The following is an 18,895-nucleotide window of genomic DNA, read 5'->3' as shown; positions in this document are numbered from 1 at the left end:
CTGAAAGAAGATACATTTCGGTTCTCTGTATTATACACGTAACAAATATGCAACTTTTCGTTTTTAAAATTTTGAACAATTTTCCTCGTCTTATCCTACAATATCAATCGGTTCACCTGCCCTGAAACAAAAAGAAAATACAGAATTACATTTTTTTGTTTTGAAAAATCAATTAATGCAAATCCAATACGTCTTGTTTACCTTTGTTTATGATTTTTTAATGAGAATTTGTGATGAAATACTAAGACGAAAGCAGAATTTAAATAATCGTGCATTTTGATTTGATGTTGTATTTTGATTCGAGCAGACAAAGTGATATCGCAATGTCCAGATGGTAATGTTCACCAAAATCCTTGTTTATACTTTGGATAATACCAAGACTACATGGTGTTCGTTGAACAGTTATTTTCCTGTCATTATATTAGGCCTATTGTGGGTTTTGAAAAATTTAGTTTAACTGTGATAAAGAATGAGCACGCGGGGAATTATAGTGGTTTTTTTGGGGGAAGGGGGGGGGGGTGAATTTATATAAATATCAGGTATACAAGAAATGTAGATAGAAAACAATTATTTCAGAATAGAGTGTTAAAAATCGAAAAGTACATATAAAGTCTATGTATTTATCTTACTCCATTTCGCAGATAAATCCAGCTTTGACTGTACAGAAATGGTCGTTCCAATGGAAATTATCCGGCGCCCAGAACATGGCACAGTCCTGATGACTCTGGTAGTTATCAGGCTGGTTTGGTGACCAGTCCTTAAATGATGCCGTAGTCTGGGTGGAAGTCCACACCCACTCTCCCTCAAAGACAATGTCTGATAGTCCTATCCAGTACCCCTCTGCAATAGAACTGGTACATGTAAGTTGTATATTATTCACGGTGGTAGACGAGGAATGAGCTTTTCAATCCTCCTTTTCTATTAATTAAAAATATCTCATTATCTTCATCTCAACCTATCCTTCTTCCTCTGCCGGCCTTCCCGTCGTTGTTCTCATTTCCCATAATTACATGTTGTTTCTGTGAATATGTTTATCTGTTGATATATGGAATTTCGAAATGATGTAAAATTTCCGTTTTTACCTTTCAAATATGGGAAAATTCATTGAGAATCTAGTACGTAAATTGAAAAGCATAGTTCATTTGTTTCCACATTGTTTGTCAATAATTAACTCGTTATAAAAATGTTCATACGCAGAGCGTGCTCTTGCTTATTGAATCAACCGAAAGATATAAACTACGTATGACGCTGATGAAGGTATTTTGCTGATAAGTAAGGCCTGTAAAATAATTTGATGATTGAATTGACTTTTGAAATAAGAATGAAAAAAATCGTTAATTGACAAAACCTCGTCGATATATATACAATATCAACTTTAGAGTACTTGAGTGTAAAATCAGAATGTTTATCAACAAAATAATTTTGAAAAGGACCAATAAGAGAGTAAAAAATGATTCCAAAAAGCCTGGACCTTTTTCTTTTTATGCTGATGCTGTTTAATTTGGTAAACGTTTTATGATTTCAAATTTTCCAAAAGTTCCTTGGAATTTTCAATTATCTACATCTGATGTACACCACGTTTCAAATATATTGTTGTACAGTATTCCTGAAGCTTTTCCTCCATTTTTGTTAAAATTGCGGTAAAGAGTAAATAGAGAGGCTTTGTAGAACATATACAGGAACCCTCAATGTATCTTTCCTTGTAAGGATTTTTATAAAGATTTTGAATCCAACGTGCATTAAGATATCATAATGGTAATTCAAATTCATATTAGTTGTTGGGAGTAATAAAAAAATATTTAAAACTGACATGTGATTTTGAAAAGAAAAATCCTCCTTAGAAAGGAAGCTATGCGTATAAGTTGTTTTACCTCAAATAGAATTAAATTCCATTAAATTAAACCATGGACTCTTCACTAATCACAATTCAAAGAATATTTCAAGGTTAATGAACAGAATAAAAAATATCTTGAAATAGCAGAAAGACGCATTTAAATTCCTTTAGATTAATGGTTTTGAGATACTTTTAACACCTCATCATTACCATAAATATACAGAATTCAATAATATGTATCCCCTCACTCTTTTTGTTCCTTTTATATGCTTACTTAATTAAAAAAAAACTCGCCTTGTGGATTTGTTCCAACGATATGAGAGCGGAGAAAGTTGTTCTCGTCAACTGTCTCGATTTCCACCAGCTTGGATCCACGCCTTTGGCAAAATGACTGAAAAGTCCATGCACACACATGTTTATGATATAAAGAAATAAATGTTAAAAATTACATTTAAGATTTTTTTCGAGGATGATTAGTATGATTTGATACGAAAAATCTGTATTTTTGGCGGAAAAGCAGTATCACGATCAAATAGCGGAGAAGAGGAACTGCTATTGCCAATTACAAATATTAACCGATTCCTTCTAAATTGAAGTGCATCGAGTCTAATTCTATTCATCTGTATAAACTTCTAGAAATATCATGTATTGTGTCGTAATACACGACAAGAGGCCCATGGGCCACATTGCTCACCTGAGTAATTTGGTGATGCAGATCTTTACCAGATTCCCCCTCTTGCTATACCTATGATATGCCCAACAACCCCCTTCCCCTTTTTTTTTTTAAAACTTTAGAATCTACACTACCCAAGGATGCTTCAACATAAGTTTCAGCTTTCCTGGCCCATAGGTTTTTGAGAAGAAGATTTTTAAAGGTTTGTTCTATATATTTTTATGTAAAACTTGGATTCCCTATTGTGGCCCCGCCCTACTCCTGGGGGTCATGATTTTAACAATTTAATATCTACACTACGCAGGGATGCTTCCACATCAATTTCAGCTTTCCTGGCCGAGTGGTTCTTGAAAAGAAGATTCTTTAATGATCCAACCCTATTTTTGTCTTTTCTTGACCATTTCCCCTTGTAAGGGGCCCTTCAGCTTAATAATTTAAATCCCCATTCACCCAAGGATGCTTTGTACCAAGTTTGGTTTAAATTGGCCCATTGGTTCTTGAGAAGAAGTTGAAAATGTAAAAAGTTTACAGACGGACGGACAGACAGACAGACGGACGACGGACAAAATGTGATCAGAAAAGCTTACTTGAGCCCTCGGCTCGGGTGAGCTAAAACGTAGGCCAGAGAAAAAGAAAGAATTCCGTTGCATTTTTCAATGCCTCAAAGGTATTTTCTTTTTCAAAAAAAAGTGCATACAACATGTTTTCTCTATAAATAATTGAGCTGACTGATTGAACAATACACACCCCGGCTTCAATGAAGTCCTCAGGAACATCTTTTATGAACACATAACATGAAAATCCGTGCTTTATCCAGTGATTAGGACAGTCCTGTGTCCATACTTCTGAAAAAAAAGGAAAAAAACAACAGAAATGTAATTTTTTGATAAACATAGACAAATAAATGAATGAGAAAATATGTAAGATTATATGGTGTGTCAAACGTTGCAATATTTGACCTTTTCATTTCTATTCTACGATTTTTAATTGTATTCTTTATTTTTCCATTTGCATAGTATTATTTTCCATTTGTTTTGTAACAATTCTTAATTTGGATGTCCAGGATTTTTTGTGCTTTTGTTTCAGTTTACAGACAATATGACTTCAGACATTATTTAGTGAATTATTTGTAAATTACTAAATTTTGACCTACTCCGCCCTCCGATATTTGCATTTATTATCAAAATTTATAATAAATCAAGAGATGAAAAAACCATACAAGAATTTATTTTTTAAAATATTTCAACCAAATTTGGATAACATGTCACGTAAAAAACCCCAAGATAAGACAGATGTCCATGAACTTTTCGAACAAGTCTGATAATATATTTTTTTGGTATTTTAGTTTTCATTTGCATTGAAAAATTTCCATTTGTATAAAATGATTTTTATTTACAAAACAAATGATTTTTTTTTTACAATTCCACTTGAAAATTAATTAAATTATATTTGAACTCTATCTTATTTAATAAAACATTTCAGACAGTTTTTAAAAACTAAGTATTGCTTTTACATAATTGATAAAGCAATAAATGCAATTTTCTTGACGAGATGCTGTCCGGAAATCTGGAATATAATGAATGGTCTTATTTAGTGGCATTGCTGGCTGATTCGATATGTAGCGGTAATAAATAGCAATCAGCGAAAGTTTTACTGATAAAATGATGGTAATGATCACCATGCAGAAATTATTAAGAAATGCAGCGATAATGTTGTTCAACATTACACCCATGGAAAGATCTTGTCACTGTAAAAGCAAACACGAAACAAAAATAAAACATAGCCCTAGCGGCTATAAAGTTATGACCAATGTTAATATTTTGCAAAATTTGGTCATCCCGATGATAAAGAGGTCATAAGCCCGGTATGATGATACCTTAAAGAAGGTCTTGTCATAAGAAAGCTCCATCTAATCAAACATTAGCGTTAAAAATTTATAATCAATCAAAAAAGTTGGGTTTATAGTTCTCTCTGCATCCCCTTGACATTCTTTAAATCCGCAGATGCATAAGATAATTTTTGATAAGAACCATAGTAAATTATTTCAACTATATAGTTTTTAATCTCAGTATTAAAAACCAGTTTAATCATTAATCAAAGACAGGTAGGTGAAGGTGAAAGAGATATATTTTTTAACTTACCATTTATAAAGCAAACAAAGATGAATGCAATTAACCAAATATAAATCATTTTTTTTGTGTGGTTCAGGTAACTCCTAAGTTCTTATCTATCATATACTCTTGCCACTTCAGATCATGACATACTTAACCGCTGTTTGATTTATCTAAGGCTGTATTATAGAAAGTTGACAATAAGAGATCATAAGGATTTATTTTAGCCTAACATGATTGTACGAGCAAAATGTTTTTGACAATAATTTTTTTACATAGTAGCTACATGTACAACACCACTTCTTATTTTGGATTGTTTATTTTACCTAAATAATAAAATGCTTAATTTTGTTGTCGTTGTTAATACGGTAATACGAATGTATAGTCCTTATGGGTTTTAATTGAGTTTTTTCATAGAAACTTCCCAATCTGATTAAAATCAGATCCTCGATCCGCTCCTTTGTTTTTTTTTTTTTGGTGTAGCGACAAAAATCAAGGATCTGATTTTAATCAGATTGAGAAACCTCCATATGTAGTCTTTTGCACATTTCGCAGCTGTTGCAAGAATTAACACATAACCCGCGTACTAACAATCAAAGAAATTCATTTTTTTGTTCATAGTTATATCTATATAAAAAACAAAAGAAAGTTCATGCCGTATGGAATACATATGTGAAATATGAATATTAAAACTCTACTTGATAAAAAGTTATGGACAAGGTTAAATTAAAAAAAAAATTAAAAAGTTTTTGTGGACAAACAGACAGGCAAACAGAAACACAGACAGACAGACGGACGCACACGACAATACAAATATGTACCCAAAATCTTTGATCACGTAGATCTTACCACTTATTATCTCATTGTATTTAAACATCATTGGGTGACTGCTATAAAATGATGTTTCTCTTTCTCATCCCACTAGTAGTCCTGCTCTGGAGAAGAAAGATGTAGCTGCTCAGTGTTATAGATAATTTTGAATTTCTTACAAATTGCAAAATTTTAATATAACAATTTATTCATCTTACTACATTTCGCAGTTGAATCCAGCCTTATAGGTACAGAAATGGTCGTTCCAATGGAAATTATACGACTTACAGAACATGGCACAGTCCTGATGAGACTGGTAGTTATCAGGCTGATTTGGTGACCAGTCCTTAAGGTAGAACCTATGTCGGAGAAGCCTTTGTCACAAGATTTTCAAACTTTTCATAATGATAAATTAGCACTTGCTTATCAATCAGTCAAAAGGTCATGACATGTTTCCTTGTTATTAAATGTAGTGCAGGCAGTTAAACATAGAATGATAATTACATATTACGGCTTCAAAATTTCAGTCATTTTCAGGGGTACTTGTCATGCAAAGAAGACAAAAAAAAATTAAAAAAATTACTTCTTTAAACATCCATGTTTTCATTGTTTATTAATTGAACAGTATCAAACAATATTTCCCGAGAATAAACTCTTTATTATTCAATTAACATAAAAGATAAGTCCACTTTTCAAAAACTATAGGCAAATGAACTCTATCTATTTTCAGTCAATATTCCACCCTACATTTGTAAATATTTTTCAGAAGTCTTTGTCACATTGTTTTCATTTTTAATATGATAAAGAACATACCCAAATGATTACAAAAAGTGATTAAAATACATACCTTTCCCCTCTAACAGATGAGAGATAGGTAATTTACCGATTCTTATATTCTTGACCTTTTTGCACTTACACGGGATTAAATTAAAAATGACTGTTTGGGGTTACTTTTAGATTAAAAATGTTTGTCAAAAATTGTACATTTACTTTAAAAAGATCATATATAATAGAAAAATTGTAAATTTGTAATCCATTGTAATCAAACTCCAAGAATATGAATAAGTAACATATAATTATGGAAAGGAATGCACATCATTTCATGATAGATATCTCAAAATGTACACACGATCTACAACACCTACATCTTTGACTTAGACTCATTTCATCAACATATTAGAACTATTTAGTTGGCAACTGAAGATTTTTTTTTTAAGATTTTTGCATTCCTTCAAAATAGTTACATTTACATACCATTTACATTATTACAGTAAGTTGCATACATTGTTATTTCATTACACGAGATGGTCTTGGATTTGTTAACTTTATTAAGGTCAAAATCTATTAGTTGAAAGGTGCCTACAGGTTTCTCTAATTCAAGAAACATATTTCATTAAGCATTATAAAAAAAACGAATTAATAAATTTAAGACTTTCATGATTTTTCTGTTAAATCTAAGTGGTAATTACTGTAAATTTGGATTATCTCCCTTTACAAAATTGGTTTTTTTTCTCATCTTGATATCTTGTGTCTGAATTACTGTAAATTTGGATTATCTCCCTTTACAAAATTGGTTTTATTTCTAATCTTGATATCTTGTGTCTGCTAAAAATTATATGTCATTATTAATAATACTTTTGAGTATTTCAAATAAATTATTAAACGTCACAAAGGTGGCAACACACGACAAACTGTTTTACAGACTTTTTACTCATTGAAGGAGGATAAGATAAGGTGTTCTAGCTTTGAAAGGATTATGGAAAGAAATTAACCAGTTGATGGGTAACCGGGGTATCAAAATACTTATTGCATTAAAATAAAAATTATTTCGGAATAATTTTAAATTGAATTATGTGAATATGTTTTCTACCATTTCTATTGAACCTGTAAAGTACGGGAAAAAGTGACATTGAATCAATTATGACGTCATAATGGATCTAGCACAGGCTAATCACATTCACTAGTTATGATGTCATACAACGTAGGTTCTACGTTAAATAATGCCGTGTTCTGGGTGGATGTCCATACCCATGCTCCCTCAAAGACAATGTCTGATAATCCTATCCAGTACCCCTCTGCAATAGATCTGATTCTTGTAAGTTGTACATGGTTCATGGTGATACGAGGGGCGTTCAATAAAAAATGTCACCAGGGCCCGGAAAGAAACAAAACTTGCTTTTCTATGATTTTGTCTCTTTAGACATGTCCGTAACATTTGTATTCAATTTCTTATTGTTTTTAGAACACAGTTTTGAGTATGACCCTTCGTATACTGGAAAATGGCAGATCCTATGATTTGCTGTACTTGTTTTTTTCTTTCTGAAAGGTGTTTTCTTCAGTTTTGGAAATGAAACAAGTCAAAGATTGAAAGATCTGGCGAATATTGTTGATGTGACAAAACATTAACTTTCTGCTTACCCCAAAATTTCTTTACTTTTCATTGCCTGTGGGTTTGGACGCTGTCAGGAAGAAATTTCATGTAGTAATTCCTCATTCTGTTTCCTTCCTCTCATAAACCTTTCAATTTTTTGGCAAATATTTTGCTCACTAGACTCCTCCAGAAATTGAACTGCCTCCCTATATATGTATTTGAACAACAAAACCCCTAATATTTAATTAAGAAAGTAGCGTATAAAATTGTTTTTGTGTTCTTGAAAATTTTTGCTCTTCTTAGGCCTTTGCAGTTTTGTCAAGTACATCTTATTCTAAATTTGTTTTGAGGGTTTAACGCAAAATAGTTTCAAGTTTCATGATCTATTTAAATTTCAAAAAAAAAACGTGGATAAGAACATTTTTTAAAAATAATTGTTTAGATTTTCTACACGTTCTCGTTTTCACTCATATTTAGAAATATAGGGTGACATTTGTATTAAACTATTTTACCATCATATGATTCTTTAAAACAGTGTGAACTACCCCTGATATGATGTCTATCAAATTTGCTATGTAACTTAAAGTCAATAAAACATAATCTGTGATAATTTATTGAATTATCGCTAATATACATTGGTTGTTGTATGTTCTAATTGACAAGGAGGGTACCCATTTTTGATGCCAGTTATATCATATTTGTTAATTGAAATTCACCTGTTCATGTATGTATGAAACAGACATTTCACATATTCCGGTTAATATATTTTTGGTAAATTAACAAGTTTTACAGCAGCTTTAATGACGCGTTCAATTTTACTCTAATTTACTGATTCTTGACAATTAAATTTTAACGCAGTGTCTCGAGTAGCCCTTGTTTTCTAATTTCCCACAATGAAATTTTGCGATGAAAAGTTGTCACATAAACTGTTATCAATTCGTTAAAGATTCAATAATTTAAAAAAAGTCAAGCTTAATGTCATATGATTTCTATGTTGTATGTCATGTAGCTGATGACATTATTTATTTAACGCCCCTCGTAGACAAGGAATGTGCTTCTCAATCCTTCTTTTTAATTAAAACAAATATCTAAATATCAGTCTCACCACCCATCCTTAAATTTTTATGCCCTTTCGTCTTTGTTCTAAGTTCTCAGCATAACATGTAGTTTCTGTGAATATGTTTATATTTTTACATAGGGAAATGATGCAAACTATTATTACTTTTTACTTTTCGAGGAGAGGGAGAGTTCATTGAGAAACTAATACGTGAATTGAAAAGCATAGTTTATATGTTTTCACAACGTAGAAGTCTGATTTGTAATTGTACACTTAACATTGGAAAATACAACTGTACGTTGGGCCGGTGGCCTGTAATACTCAATTCCATTAATGCTCTTGAACTGTCTTAAACATATACTTTCTTTTGCCTGATATATATAATATTGTAATGGGTAGCGTATTTGGCCATGCCTACTAATGCGTGGCTACTATAGCCGAATCAGAGGGGATATTGGAAAGTGGACTCTTCCAATAGGCTGATCACCCCTCTGAGTAGGTAGACTGGTCCAAAGGTATATAAATGAGACGCTCGCAGCTGCTAGGCTTTATTCCGACGGAATCAGACAGAATCAGTTCTTCAGACAAGAAGAAGAAGATATATGAAAGCGCAAGGTAATAAAGTCATTACTGAAATAAAGAAATAAAGCAAAGGTTAGAAGCGCATTAGTGGAAAGTGAATAGTCTAGAGGAATTGTAGTGAGGTGCCAGGGCGAAGTAATTCTGCAAAAGGGTGAAAGAACCTGGTGCTTCACATAACAATAGGAACTCTGACTATTCCAGGAACACAGTGTAAGTTACCTTGCTCAGAACCACGGCCTACCATTGAAATCATTTTGTACATAGTTCCAATCAATAATAACTCAGATAAAGTAAGAGGAAAAACATATACATATATATTAATAAAGAACCCTTCTCCCTTGTTGAACCCAGTAGGTTTACACGTTACATTTTGGTGGCAGCCGGTCAAGGGATAGGGTATTTAATTAAGTTTGATTTTCATTAGATTTAAAAATATCTTTGTAGAAAATTGTTGATTTTGAAATTGTTACTTGTTTGGGGTAGGCTGTTTAGAAAAGACCAAGTGCCGTAAAGGTACCACGTACAATTTAGGATCCGTGACACTGTACCTATATAGAAGAAAGAACTTTGTTCAAGGGTGCTGTGTCCTGTGTACTCGGTTACTTTGTATCAGGAACCGTGTTCTGTTTCATGATTAAAGGTACTGGGTATCTGTTAACAGTATACAGAGCTGTTTTGTAAAGTGTTTAAGAAAAGCCCGGTACTATCATTAAGATGAATATACCTACACTGGAAAAGGAAATTTTAGGGGATCTCGAGGAGATAGATGACAAGAGGCTAAAACTTAGGGAAACGTTAGATACCTTAAGATCTACACCGTCCATTCACAAATCCAAAGAACCCCCATTTTCTGTGATCCAAGACTCGGGTGTAGACATGAAGCAGGAAAACGTAGACGATACAGCAGACGAGTTTTGTCAAAAATACTTACCTCCGTCTTACCCCACCAGTAGTACCTACAGTCCTTACACAGGGACTACAGTGGCTAGCTACAGAGGATGGGAAACTCCGAAATATACCTCTGTTAATCCAGAGGTACGAGATGTTAGACCAAATGATGGTAGTTATGACCTGCACAAAGACACTTGGAGCAAGGGCTCTCTTGATAAAGATTATCAATTTTACCAAAGATTTTCAACACCTAGGCCACATTTTGAATTACCGGAAACCAAGGCTACGACAACTCCAACAAGTGTTACGTGGAGCTTCACAAAAGACATTAGTCCACTGGCTAGTGTATACCAAAGTAGGGGAGCCGAAGTAACGCCGAACCAAAGCACCAGTAGTGAGCAGTTTGGGAAGACTGTGATGAAACCGGCTACATTTGATGGAAATGGTTCATGGATAGACTATAGGGCGCATTTTGAAGCATGCAGTAACATTAACATGTGGATACCGAGACAGAAGGGACTGTACCTTGCTGCATCCTTACGGGGACAAGCCCAGACGGTATTAGGTAATATGCGACCAGATAATGCATGTGCATATCGGGATCTATGTGAGGCACTGGAGTCCAGGTTTGCCCCAGCTAATCAGACCGAACTCTACAGAGCAATTTTACGGGAGAAGCGTCAAAAACCAAAGGAAACCTTGCCTGAGCTAGGTGAGAGCATACGAAGGTTGACTCATTTAGCATACCCCACAGCTCCATGTGAGGTGACTGAAATGATAGCAAAAGATCAGTTTGTTGATGCTCTCACTGATTTTGACATGAGGTTAAGAATTCAGCAATCGAGACCCAAATCACTTAATGAGGCCATACGACTTGCTGTAGAAATTGAGGCATTTTGTAGGGCTGAGCGTCAAAGGAGACAAGAAGCTGGATTTGCCAGGGGAGCATTAGTAGAAAAAGCTACGATGAAAGAACCAGAGAGCAATATACGGGGTGATTTAAATGATCTGAGAGAAGAACTGAGAACATCTCTTAGGGAGATAGAGCGTAAAATGGAGGCATTGGCTGAAGCCAAATTGAAGGAAGAGAACTCTAATGGCAAGCAGAAAATTCCTCCCTCTCTAAGTAATTTTCCATACAAGTGTCACAACTGCGGAAAAAGAGGACACCAAGCCAAGAACTGTTTTGCAAAGAACAGGGTGGCTGGTGACCAAGGTAAGAACCAGGTACAGAGGTCTTCAGCAAGCAATAGCGTAAAACAAACTGAAAGGACGAATAAAGATGTCCGGGGTACCAAAGGAGCTACAAGTTCCCTCACACAAACCAGAATGGATATACAAGCCGGTCTTTTTGTATATGCACTTGTGAATAAGGTACCATGTAATTTCTTGGTAGACACGGGAGCTACCTTAACAATAATTTCAGACGCTATTTTCAAAAAGATTGCCAAGGAGGACAGAAGTGAACTTATTCCCGTTACCCAGAACATCATTCTAGCGAATGGAGCCATGCTAAAAGTAAAAGGGAAATGCAATCTGCACATAAGTCTCGGAACAAGTGAATTTCACTTTGAGGTAATGGTTGCCAATATAAGTGCAGAAGGTATCCTTGGTTTAGATTTCTTAAAGTGGAATAAATGCTTGGTAGATGTGACATCTACCAAGATGTATATTGGAGACACGGAGCATGATATGTTATCAAAAGGGCCCATAGGATGTTTCCGTGCGAGTTTCAAGGAAACTGTTTTTATACCTCCCAGGAAACCAGAGTTCCTGTGTTCCATTTGTCCTCATCGACTTCCATCGCATGTAGAGTTGAGAGAACATCTCATCACTTGTGTATCTGAGGAAATGAAAAAAAGACAATACGAGTGCAGCCTCTGTGATAAAGCCTTTGCAAAACCGTCACTTCTCGTCCGACTTCAAAAGAGAGTACACACAACACACACAGCAAACACATCTGCGACTGTTACAAGCTGTGTTGCCGTCATGAGTGAAGAAACGGACGATGACCAGGCATGGCAGCAGGATCCAGGAGAACTTATCTTTGATCCGGACCTTGAATCTGGAAGAACCATTAGAAAAGCAACAGCACCTTGCTTACCTGGGATGAAGAGAAAAATTGTGGAAGAGAGTCCAGTCCCCAATACATCTACAGAAAGTGTTTTGGATAAAGACAATTCTGAGGATTCAAGTGCAGCTTCTCTACCATTCCATTGTCCCTGTTGCAAGACTCTGAGTTCTAAGAGCGATGTGGGTGTACAAACTGATGGAGGCAGTCACAAGAAAACAGTAAGGGTCATCAGAAGATACCAAAAAGACGGAAAAAAAACATTGAGAAGTTCGAGGAAGAAGTATGGAACGCATGAGAACATGAGAAAAATAAAAACAGTGTTTGAAACAGTTTTGTGTACATATTCCTGAATAAGATACAAGAAGTATTTTTAATTTAATCTAATGAAAGATATTCCCCCTTGTTAAAACACTGTATCCATGTATATATGTAACTTTGTATGTTTGTCTACTAATAAGAAAAGTAAAAAAAAAAGTTTAAGTTTGTTGATCATTAGCCATGCGAGACGCATGTTCATGGAGGCGTGGGTAGTGTAATGGGTAGCGTATTTGGCCATGCCTACTAATGCGTGGCTACTATAGCCGAATCAGAGGGGATATTGGAAAGTGGACTCTTCCAATAGGCTGATCACCCCTCTGAGTAGGTAGACTGGTCCAAAGGTATATAAATGAGACGCTCGCAGCTGCTAGGCTTTATTCTGACGGAATCAGACAGAATCAGTTCTTCAGACAAGAAGAAGAATATATATGAAAGCGCAAGGTAATAAAGTCATTACTGAAATAAAGAAATAAAGCAAAGGTTAGAAGCGCATTAGTGGAAAGTGAATAGTCTAGAGGAATTGTAGTGAGGTGCCAGGGCGAAGTAATTCTGCAAAAGGGTGAAAGAACCTGGTGCTTCACATAACAATAGGAACTCTGACTATTCCAGGAACACAGTGCAAGTTACCTTGCTCAGAACCACGGCCTACCATTGAAATCATTTTGTACATAGTTCCAATCAATAATAACTCAGATAAAGTAAGAGGAAAAACATATACATATATATTAATAAAGAACCCTTCTCCCTTGTTGAACCCAGTAGGTTTACACGTTACAATATAATATAGAAATATTATTAACCTTCAAAAGTAAAACGAAGTGTAAACTTGATTGATAGTGTTTTCGATGTTAATATTCAGGCAAAAGTACAGACATGGGTATACACCAAATCAAGAAAGGTGCAGTCTTGGAATTGATGATCAGTCATTGTAGAGTATTTATTGTTGAATAAATTGTGTTTACTAGAGAGGATGTTGTTGCTCAGGCAGAAGTTCATTTTTGTACAGGAGAGATAAATCTACTATCGTTCACTGTTTGATTTTTATCAGGCAGAGGTGCGGTGAAGAATAAAGAATAAATATAGAATACATTTGTAGACAAGATAGCTTCAGCTATTGATATTGTTACAGTGTTCGCTGACAACATACACTGACTCTTACGTTACACGAGATATCCCACAGAATTAACTCACGATTTAATCCTTCACGCACAAGATTCTACATTAACACTTATTTTTACGATTACTACGTGGGTATAATACATGTATGGCGGCATTTAATCATTTCTCTGGATTAATTAAAATCTTACACTTATTAACAGGCATGTACAACTATCAACAAACTTTTCAAATCTGAATAACAATTTGTCATGCTGCCTCATTTATACAGTGGAAAGGTAAAACTAGATATAAATATTTCCTTTTCGATTTTTTTCTCTATGATAACTCTTTGACATGTAGCAGAGTGGATTTCTTAATAATTCTACCGAAATGTAAATAAGGCAGGTCGATAGGTAAAGAGCTGCCAAATATCATGCAAATCTCGTGAGAATCTGTCTTTGTGTCTGACGCTAGGGAGGCTTAATATGCATGTAAATCATGCCTTTGTGTTTGGCGTCAGTGACCGAGGAATATTGAAATTGGCATTGGAGTCCTTGCGTAATTTAAATCTATGTCTACATTTTAAAAGTCTAAATCTACAATTTTATTTTACAATGAAATGGAGATATAAGGATTCACTGTCTAGATAGTATAGTATGCAAGGGACTTCAACGATAGCGTGAAACATGGGATATTTTATGCGTAATGGGCTTCGCCTGCTAGCAAATCATCCCATGTTTCCCATTATCATTGATGCTCTGGCATACTATACAAACCAGATAGTGATTCCTTAAATACACTCTTGCAAAATTGCGTAAACTTTTTTTATGTATATTTATTTTATCCTAAAACGTCATCAGAAAATATAGTAGATAGAAGGCATCGGGCAGGGTCCCTATTTGAAAGCTATAAATGTTGAAAGATGTCCTGATGAATTGCAAAAAAACACACGTTGGAAGTAACCATTACAAGAAGAATACTTGTAGAAAGCCTCATATTCACTTAAGTATGCAATCAAGAATATCCATGTGTCAGTTTCAGAATGCGGGTATTTATTTAGATTTTTAAAAAATTCTATACATATTTATCCTGCGATATTGATAAAAATAATTTAATTATATCAATATTTAATGACGTTGACCTGCAAATGATGCATCATTCGATCATTCAAATATAATATGAACTTGGAATTTTAACTTGGTTAAGCCCATGCACTAGTGAAATTTATATGTACCCTCTATACAGCGAGTAAATGTGCAAAAAGAACACATTACAAGTCTAAAAAGTCTCGATTTGTAGTTATTAACCAAATTTACTATTATCTATATATATAGTGTAATAAAATAATTGCCACCTTGATTATGAATACATTCTTAATTAAAAATGTTGTCGATATTTCCATTTGGCACCTTACCTGTACTGCGTACTTAATGCTTATGAAGCATATGAAGATAATACTCAGTATTCAAAATCAAAGTCCATAGAACAATACAAAAACAGGAGCAGAGCAAACAAGAACCTCCAAAACACAAGAGGTGGGATCGGATATCATAAAGGAGTGGCCATCCTCTGCTGACCGGTAAATATTTTTACATTGTATATGTACCCATCAATTTAAGATCAATTTGCTTTTTTTTATTTGCTTTATCAAAATAGAAAAAAAGATTATGTTTAAATGCAGCAGTTTTTTTTACTTTCTCCTCTGCAATTTTCCACACATTTTGTCTGTGATATGCAGATTGAGTCTTTATTCAAAATTGTCTCGTGAATTGGATAAGTGATTGAAGTTGATCACAACAAACTATTTTAGAGGTGGGTTTACTCGTATGTTTTAGCAGAACTTCAAACTGTCGTAAATCAATATAGAAATATGACATTATTTCTTTTAACATTGTGCCGAAAAATCCAGCTTTGAAAAGCAATGCATCACTGAGTTCTTACATACAGGGTGTCCCAAAACATATGTTACTTTTTTAAGCCGTTATAAAAATTCTATGCCTCAAGTTACAATAATGAAATTTAAAATATATAATAACATTGTTATAATTTTTTTTTGTGAAGCATTCAGTTGCCATAATTTCCGTATTAATCAACAATTTTTTTCTTTAGAATAACATATGTCATTTTACACCATTTTCCAAATGACGTCCATTGAATTGAAATTGTGTGAACCCAATTCCTGAAGTTTTTATTTACAAAGCTGTGAATATATTATATATTCTAACAGTTTAACTCCAAATACCTTCATAAACATGTAAATTAGTATTCTGTTGAGGACTTTCATAACAAGATGTTGTTTTCGTCTGGTATTAATGAATAAAGTAGAAATTTTAGACCAATAGTGAAGTTTTACAATTTCTACCATCTCTTCACATGAAAATTCCATATCAAAATATGATGACGTCATTAGGACATCATAATAACCTGACTCTTGAATAGAAAGTTCTCAAGAGTTTGTCAGATAAACTGTATGCTGATACATTAGAAGTTGACAAAATATCTTTGTGAATGCTATTAATTTGATAAAGTTATAGGTAATTAAAAGTGTAACATATGTTTTGGGACACCTTGTATGTACTACATCCTGTATATTAGAAATTCAAATCTTTCTCTATAGGATATCAAATTTTTAAGGGAGTAACACATGTTAATTTAAGTATTTCTTGATTACTTTATAAGTCTTAAGTTGTACAGGTTTTGAAATAGCTGACGTAAGACAATGATTATAATGATTGGTCTTAAGACGAAATGTAAGGAGCTGATCTTAGGGTTGCGGGTTCAGAAATGTAGAGACCGATCCTTTATATGACACCGAATAAACCTATGTCCCGTGACGTATTATATTTTGTCATTAAACAGATTCCTTACTTGTCAATGTTCTTAAATGCCAAGTAAAGTTGGAACTGTTGGAATGAAGATAAACACAACTGTCCAGGCACCAGTCACAGTTTGTGATGAGCCCATAAAAGAAGTTGAGTCCTTCGTCTACCTGGGGAGTGTGGTGCATAGACAGTGTACATGTGACGCAGACCGCGACATCAGGTCAAGAATTGGCAAGGCAAGAACTGCATTTGTCATGTTCAAGAACATCTGGGCCTCAGAAAACATCCGTATTACCACTAAACGGCGTATCCTCAACTCAAATGTAAAGTCCGTCCTATTGATGGTGCAGCGACGTGGAAGATGACAAGAGGTATCCTGACATTTTGTAACACCTTCCTCAGGCGCATATGCAACATCCAATGCCCTGAAAGGATCTCCAATGAAGAACTGTGGAAAAGAGTAAGGCAGAAACCAATGGACATACAAATAAGACAGGAAGTGGGGTTAGATTGGACACACATTAAGGAAGTCACCATCCAGCATCACACACCAGGCCCTGACTAAGAACCCACAGGGCAAAAGAAAAGGATGACGTCATAGAAACTCCAGGAGGCGTGACTCGGAGTCGGAGGTAAAGACACAGGATATGACCAGACATGATGCCGCTAGAGCAGCTCAGAATCGTGTTCGTTGAAGAACTGTTGTTGATGGCCGATGTTCCTCACGGAACGACAGGCCTAAGTAAGTAAGTAAGTAGGTAGAGTTGGAAAATTGTAACCCTGCAACGTCTAGATAGGGATTTTTAACATCAGACAAATAAAAGTATTCTATTTTTTCTTACAGTAGATTAGTGAAGTTCTGCAGAAAGTAGAATCACAATTAGTTCTTGTTATATAATTTATTATATATTAAGTGAAGAGTGCTTCCCTTTTAATGGTTTTATCTATGATAAGAAGCTTCTGCTTGTTCCGTTGGTTTTAAATTATTATATATGCAAGGTGGTAGGTAGTTCTTTTGTAAAGTGTATTGGATTAAAGATGCTGCAAATACCTTAATCAGTTTTGCTAGCACGATATCCTTAAAAGATATTTTGGGGGTGCAGGGGGGAGGGGTGGGGTGGCGTAGATATATTCCACAGGGCAGGAGTCTGTGAAATTATTATACTGCTTGTCCAATTGTTTATTGTCCTGGTTATAAAAATATTCCTGCAATATCAGTGAATTTAAATAATTATCGTTTCTAAACACGTCACGGCTACGGTGTGTTTTCTGCATTATATACTTCTTAAATTAACAAAAATATACAATGTATTTAATAAAAGCATGAGATAAATTAAAGTCAATTGATTAACAAACAAATTCCAGAAAATTAATATATAATTTATTACTCAAAAACAGAATCGTAATGACAGAAATGATATCTCGCAGAATAGGTGGAATTATCAAATTATTGTTCTATCTAAATATACATGGAAAATCAATAGTTTTTGCTGACAAAAGAATTTTTTTAATTTACAAATTTATTGAACAAAAAAAATCTCCCTGAATAAAAGCAATGATAATTTTGTTGTACTTTCTAATTGTATATTGTAAGTCAATAGTTTTTGCTGAGAAAAGACATTTTCTTAATTTACAAATGCACATATAAATGAAATAAAAAAATTATGATGCATAATAATGATATGATAATATATATCTCAATGCTTATGACAATAAGCAATACACATCCTTGTGTATAAACTGAGAGGAATGTGATAATATCTTACTTTATTTACATGTAATTCAAATACCAGTAATTATTTATAACTTCGAATGGATTGATTTTTAACATTACTCTCGAGAATTTTTCACTCATATGGAGACGTCACCATCTGTCGGCGAAGGGCTTCAAATTTAGACCCATATATACTCGGCACTCAGGGCCAGTGAGCAGTGAGGGTTCTTTATCATGCCAGCGCCTACAGTGACACGTGACCTACGTTTTTAAGGTCATATCCGAAAGACCCGTGACTTTCACTTATGATGCTGAACGCTTGGTGAAGGAACACTCACTACCTTTTTTTACGTCTTAGGTTTGATGCGGCGCCGAGAACGAGAATCGAACCCCGGCCTCCCGATCACGAAGCGAACGCTCTACCACTGGGCTATCTTAAACGGTAACTTGGAACGGATGAACGGTTTTTCTTTTCTTCAAAGTGAAGTATTAAATGTAGATAAAAGTTAGCAGTAATAAAGGTATTGGAGCATTTGAAAA

The 18,895-nt window shown here is 34.3% G+C and overlaps 1 protein-coding gene across 1 annotated transcript; it reads right to left on the bottom strand.

Moving 5' to 3' along the window:
* On the bottom strand, positions 1 to 4,724 carry LOC134282478 (perlucin-like protein). The gene is made up of 5 exons (XM_062764888.1): positions 4,649 to 4,724; positions 3,255 to 3,352; positions 2,129 to 2,225; positions 630 to 840; positions 1 to 121 (listed from the first exon to the last, which is right to left on the bottom strand). Exons 1-5 carry the CDS (start codon positions 4,695 to 4,697, stop codon positions 91 to 93), a joined length of 486 nt encoding a protein of 161 aa, XP_062620872.1. The 5' UTR covers positions 4,698 to 4,724; the 3' UTR covers positions 1 to 90.
* Between the last annotated feature and the right edge of the window lie 14,171 nt (positions 4,725 to 18,895).

This window comes from Saccostrea cucullata, unplaced genomic scaffold (assembly GCF_032062105.1).
Source record: "Saccostrea cucullata isolate Sc308-1 unplaced genomic scaffold, CSIRO_AGI_Scuc_v1 ctg1154, whole genome shotgun sequence".
Lineage (NCBI taxonomy): Eukaryota > Metazoa > Mollusca > Bivalvia > Ostreida > Ostreidae > Saccostrea > Saccostrea cuccullata.
This window is presented reverse-complemented; position numbering and strand designations above follow the sequence as displayed.

Excerpts from the sequence above, each read along its gene's own strand:
- LOC134282478 (XM_062764888.1), bottom strand. The coding sequence starts at position 4,697 with ATGATTTATATTTGGTTAATTGCATTCATCTTTGTTTGCTTTATAAAT. Across the intron at positions 2,226-3,254 it reads AGGACTTCATTGAAGCCGGG|TCATTTTGCCAAAGGCGTGG; the intron begins GTGTGTATTGTT and ends TGGACTTTTCAG. Across the intron at positions 122-629 it reads GGATTTATCTGCGAAATGGA|GGCAGGTGAACCGATTGATA; the intron begins GTAAGATAAATA and ends TTTTTGTTTCAG.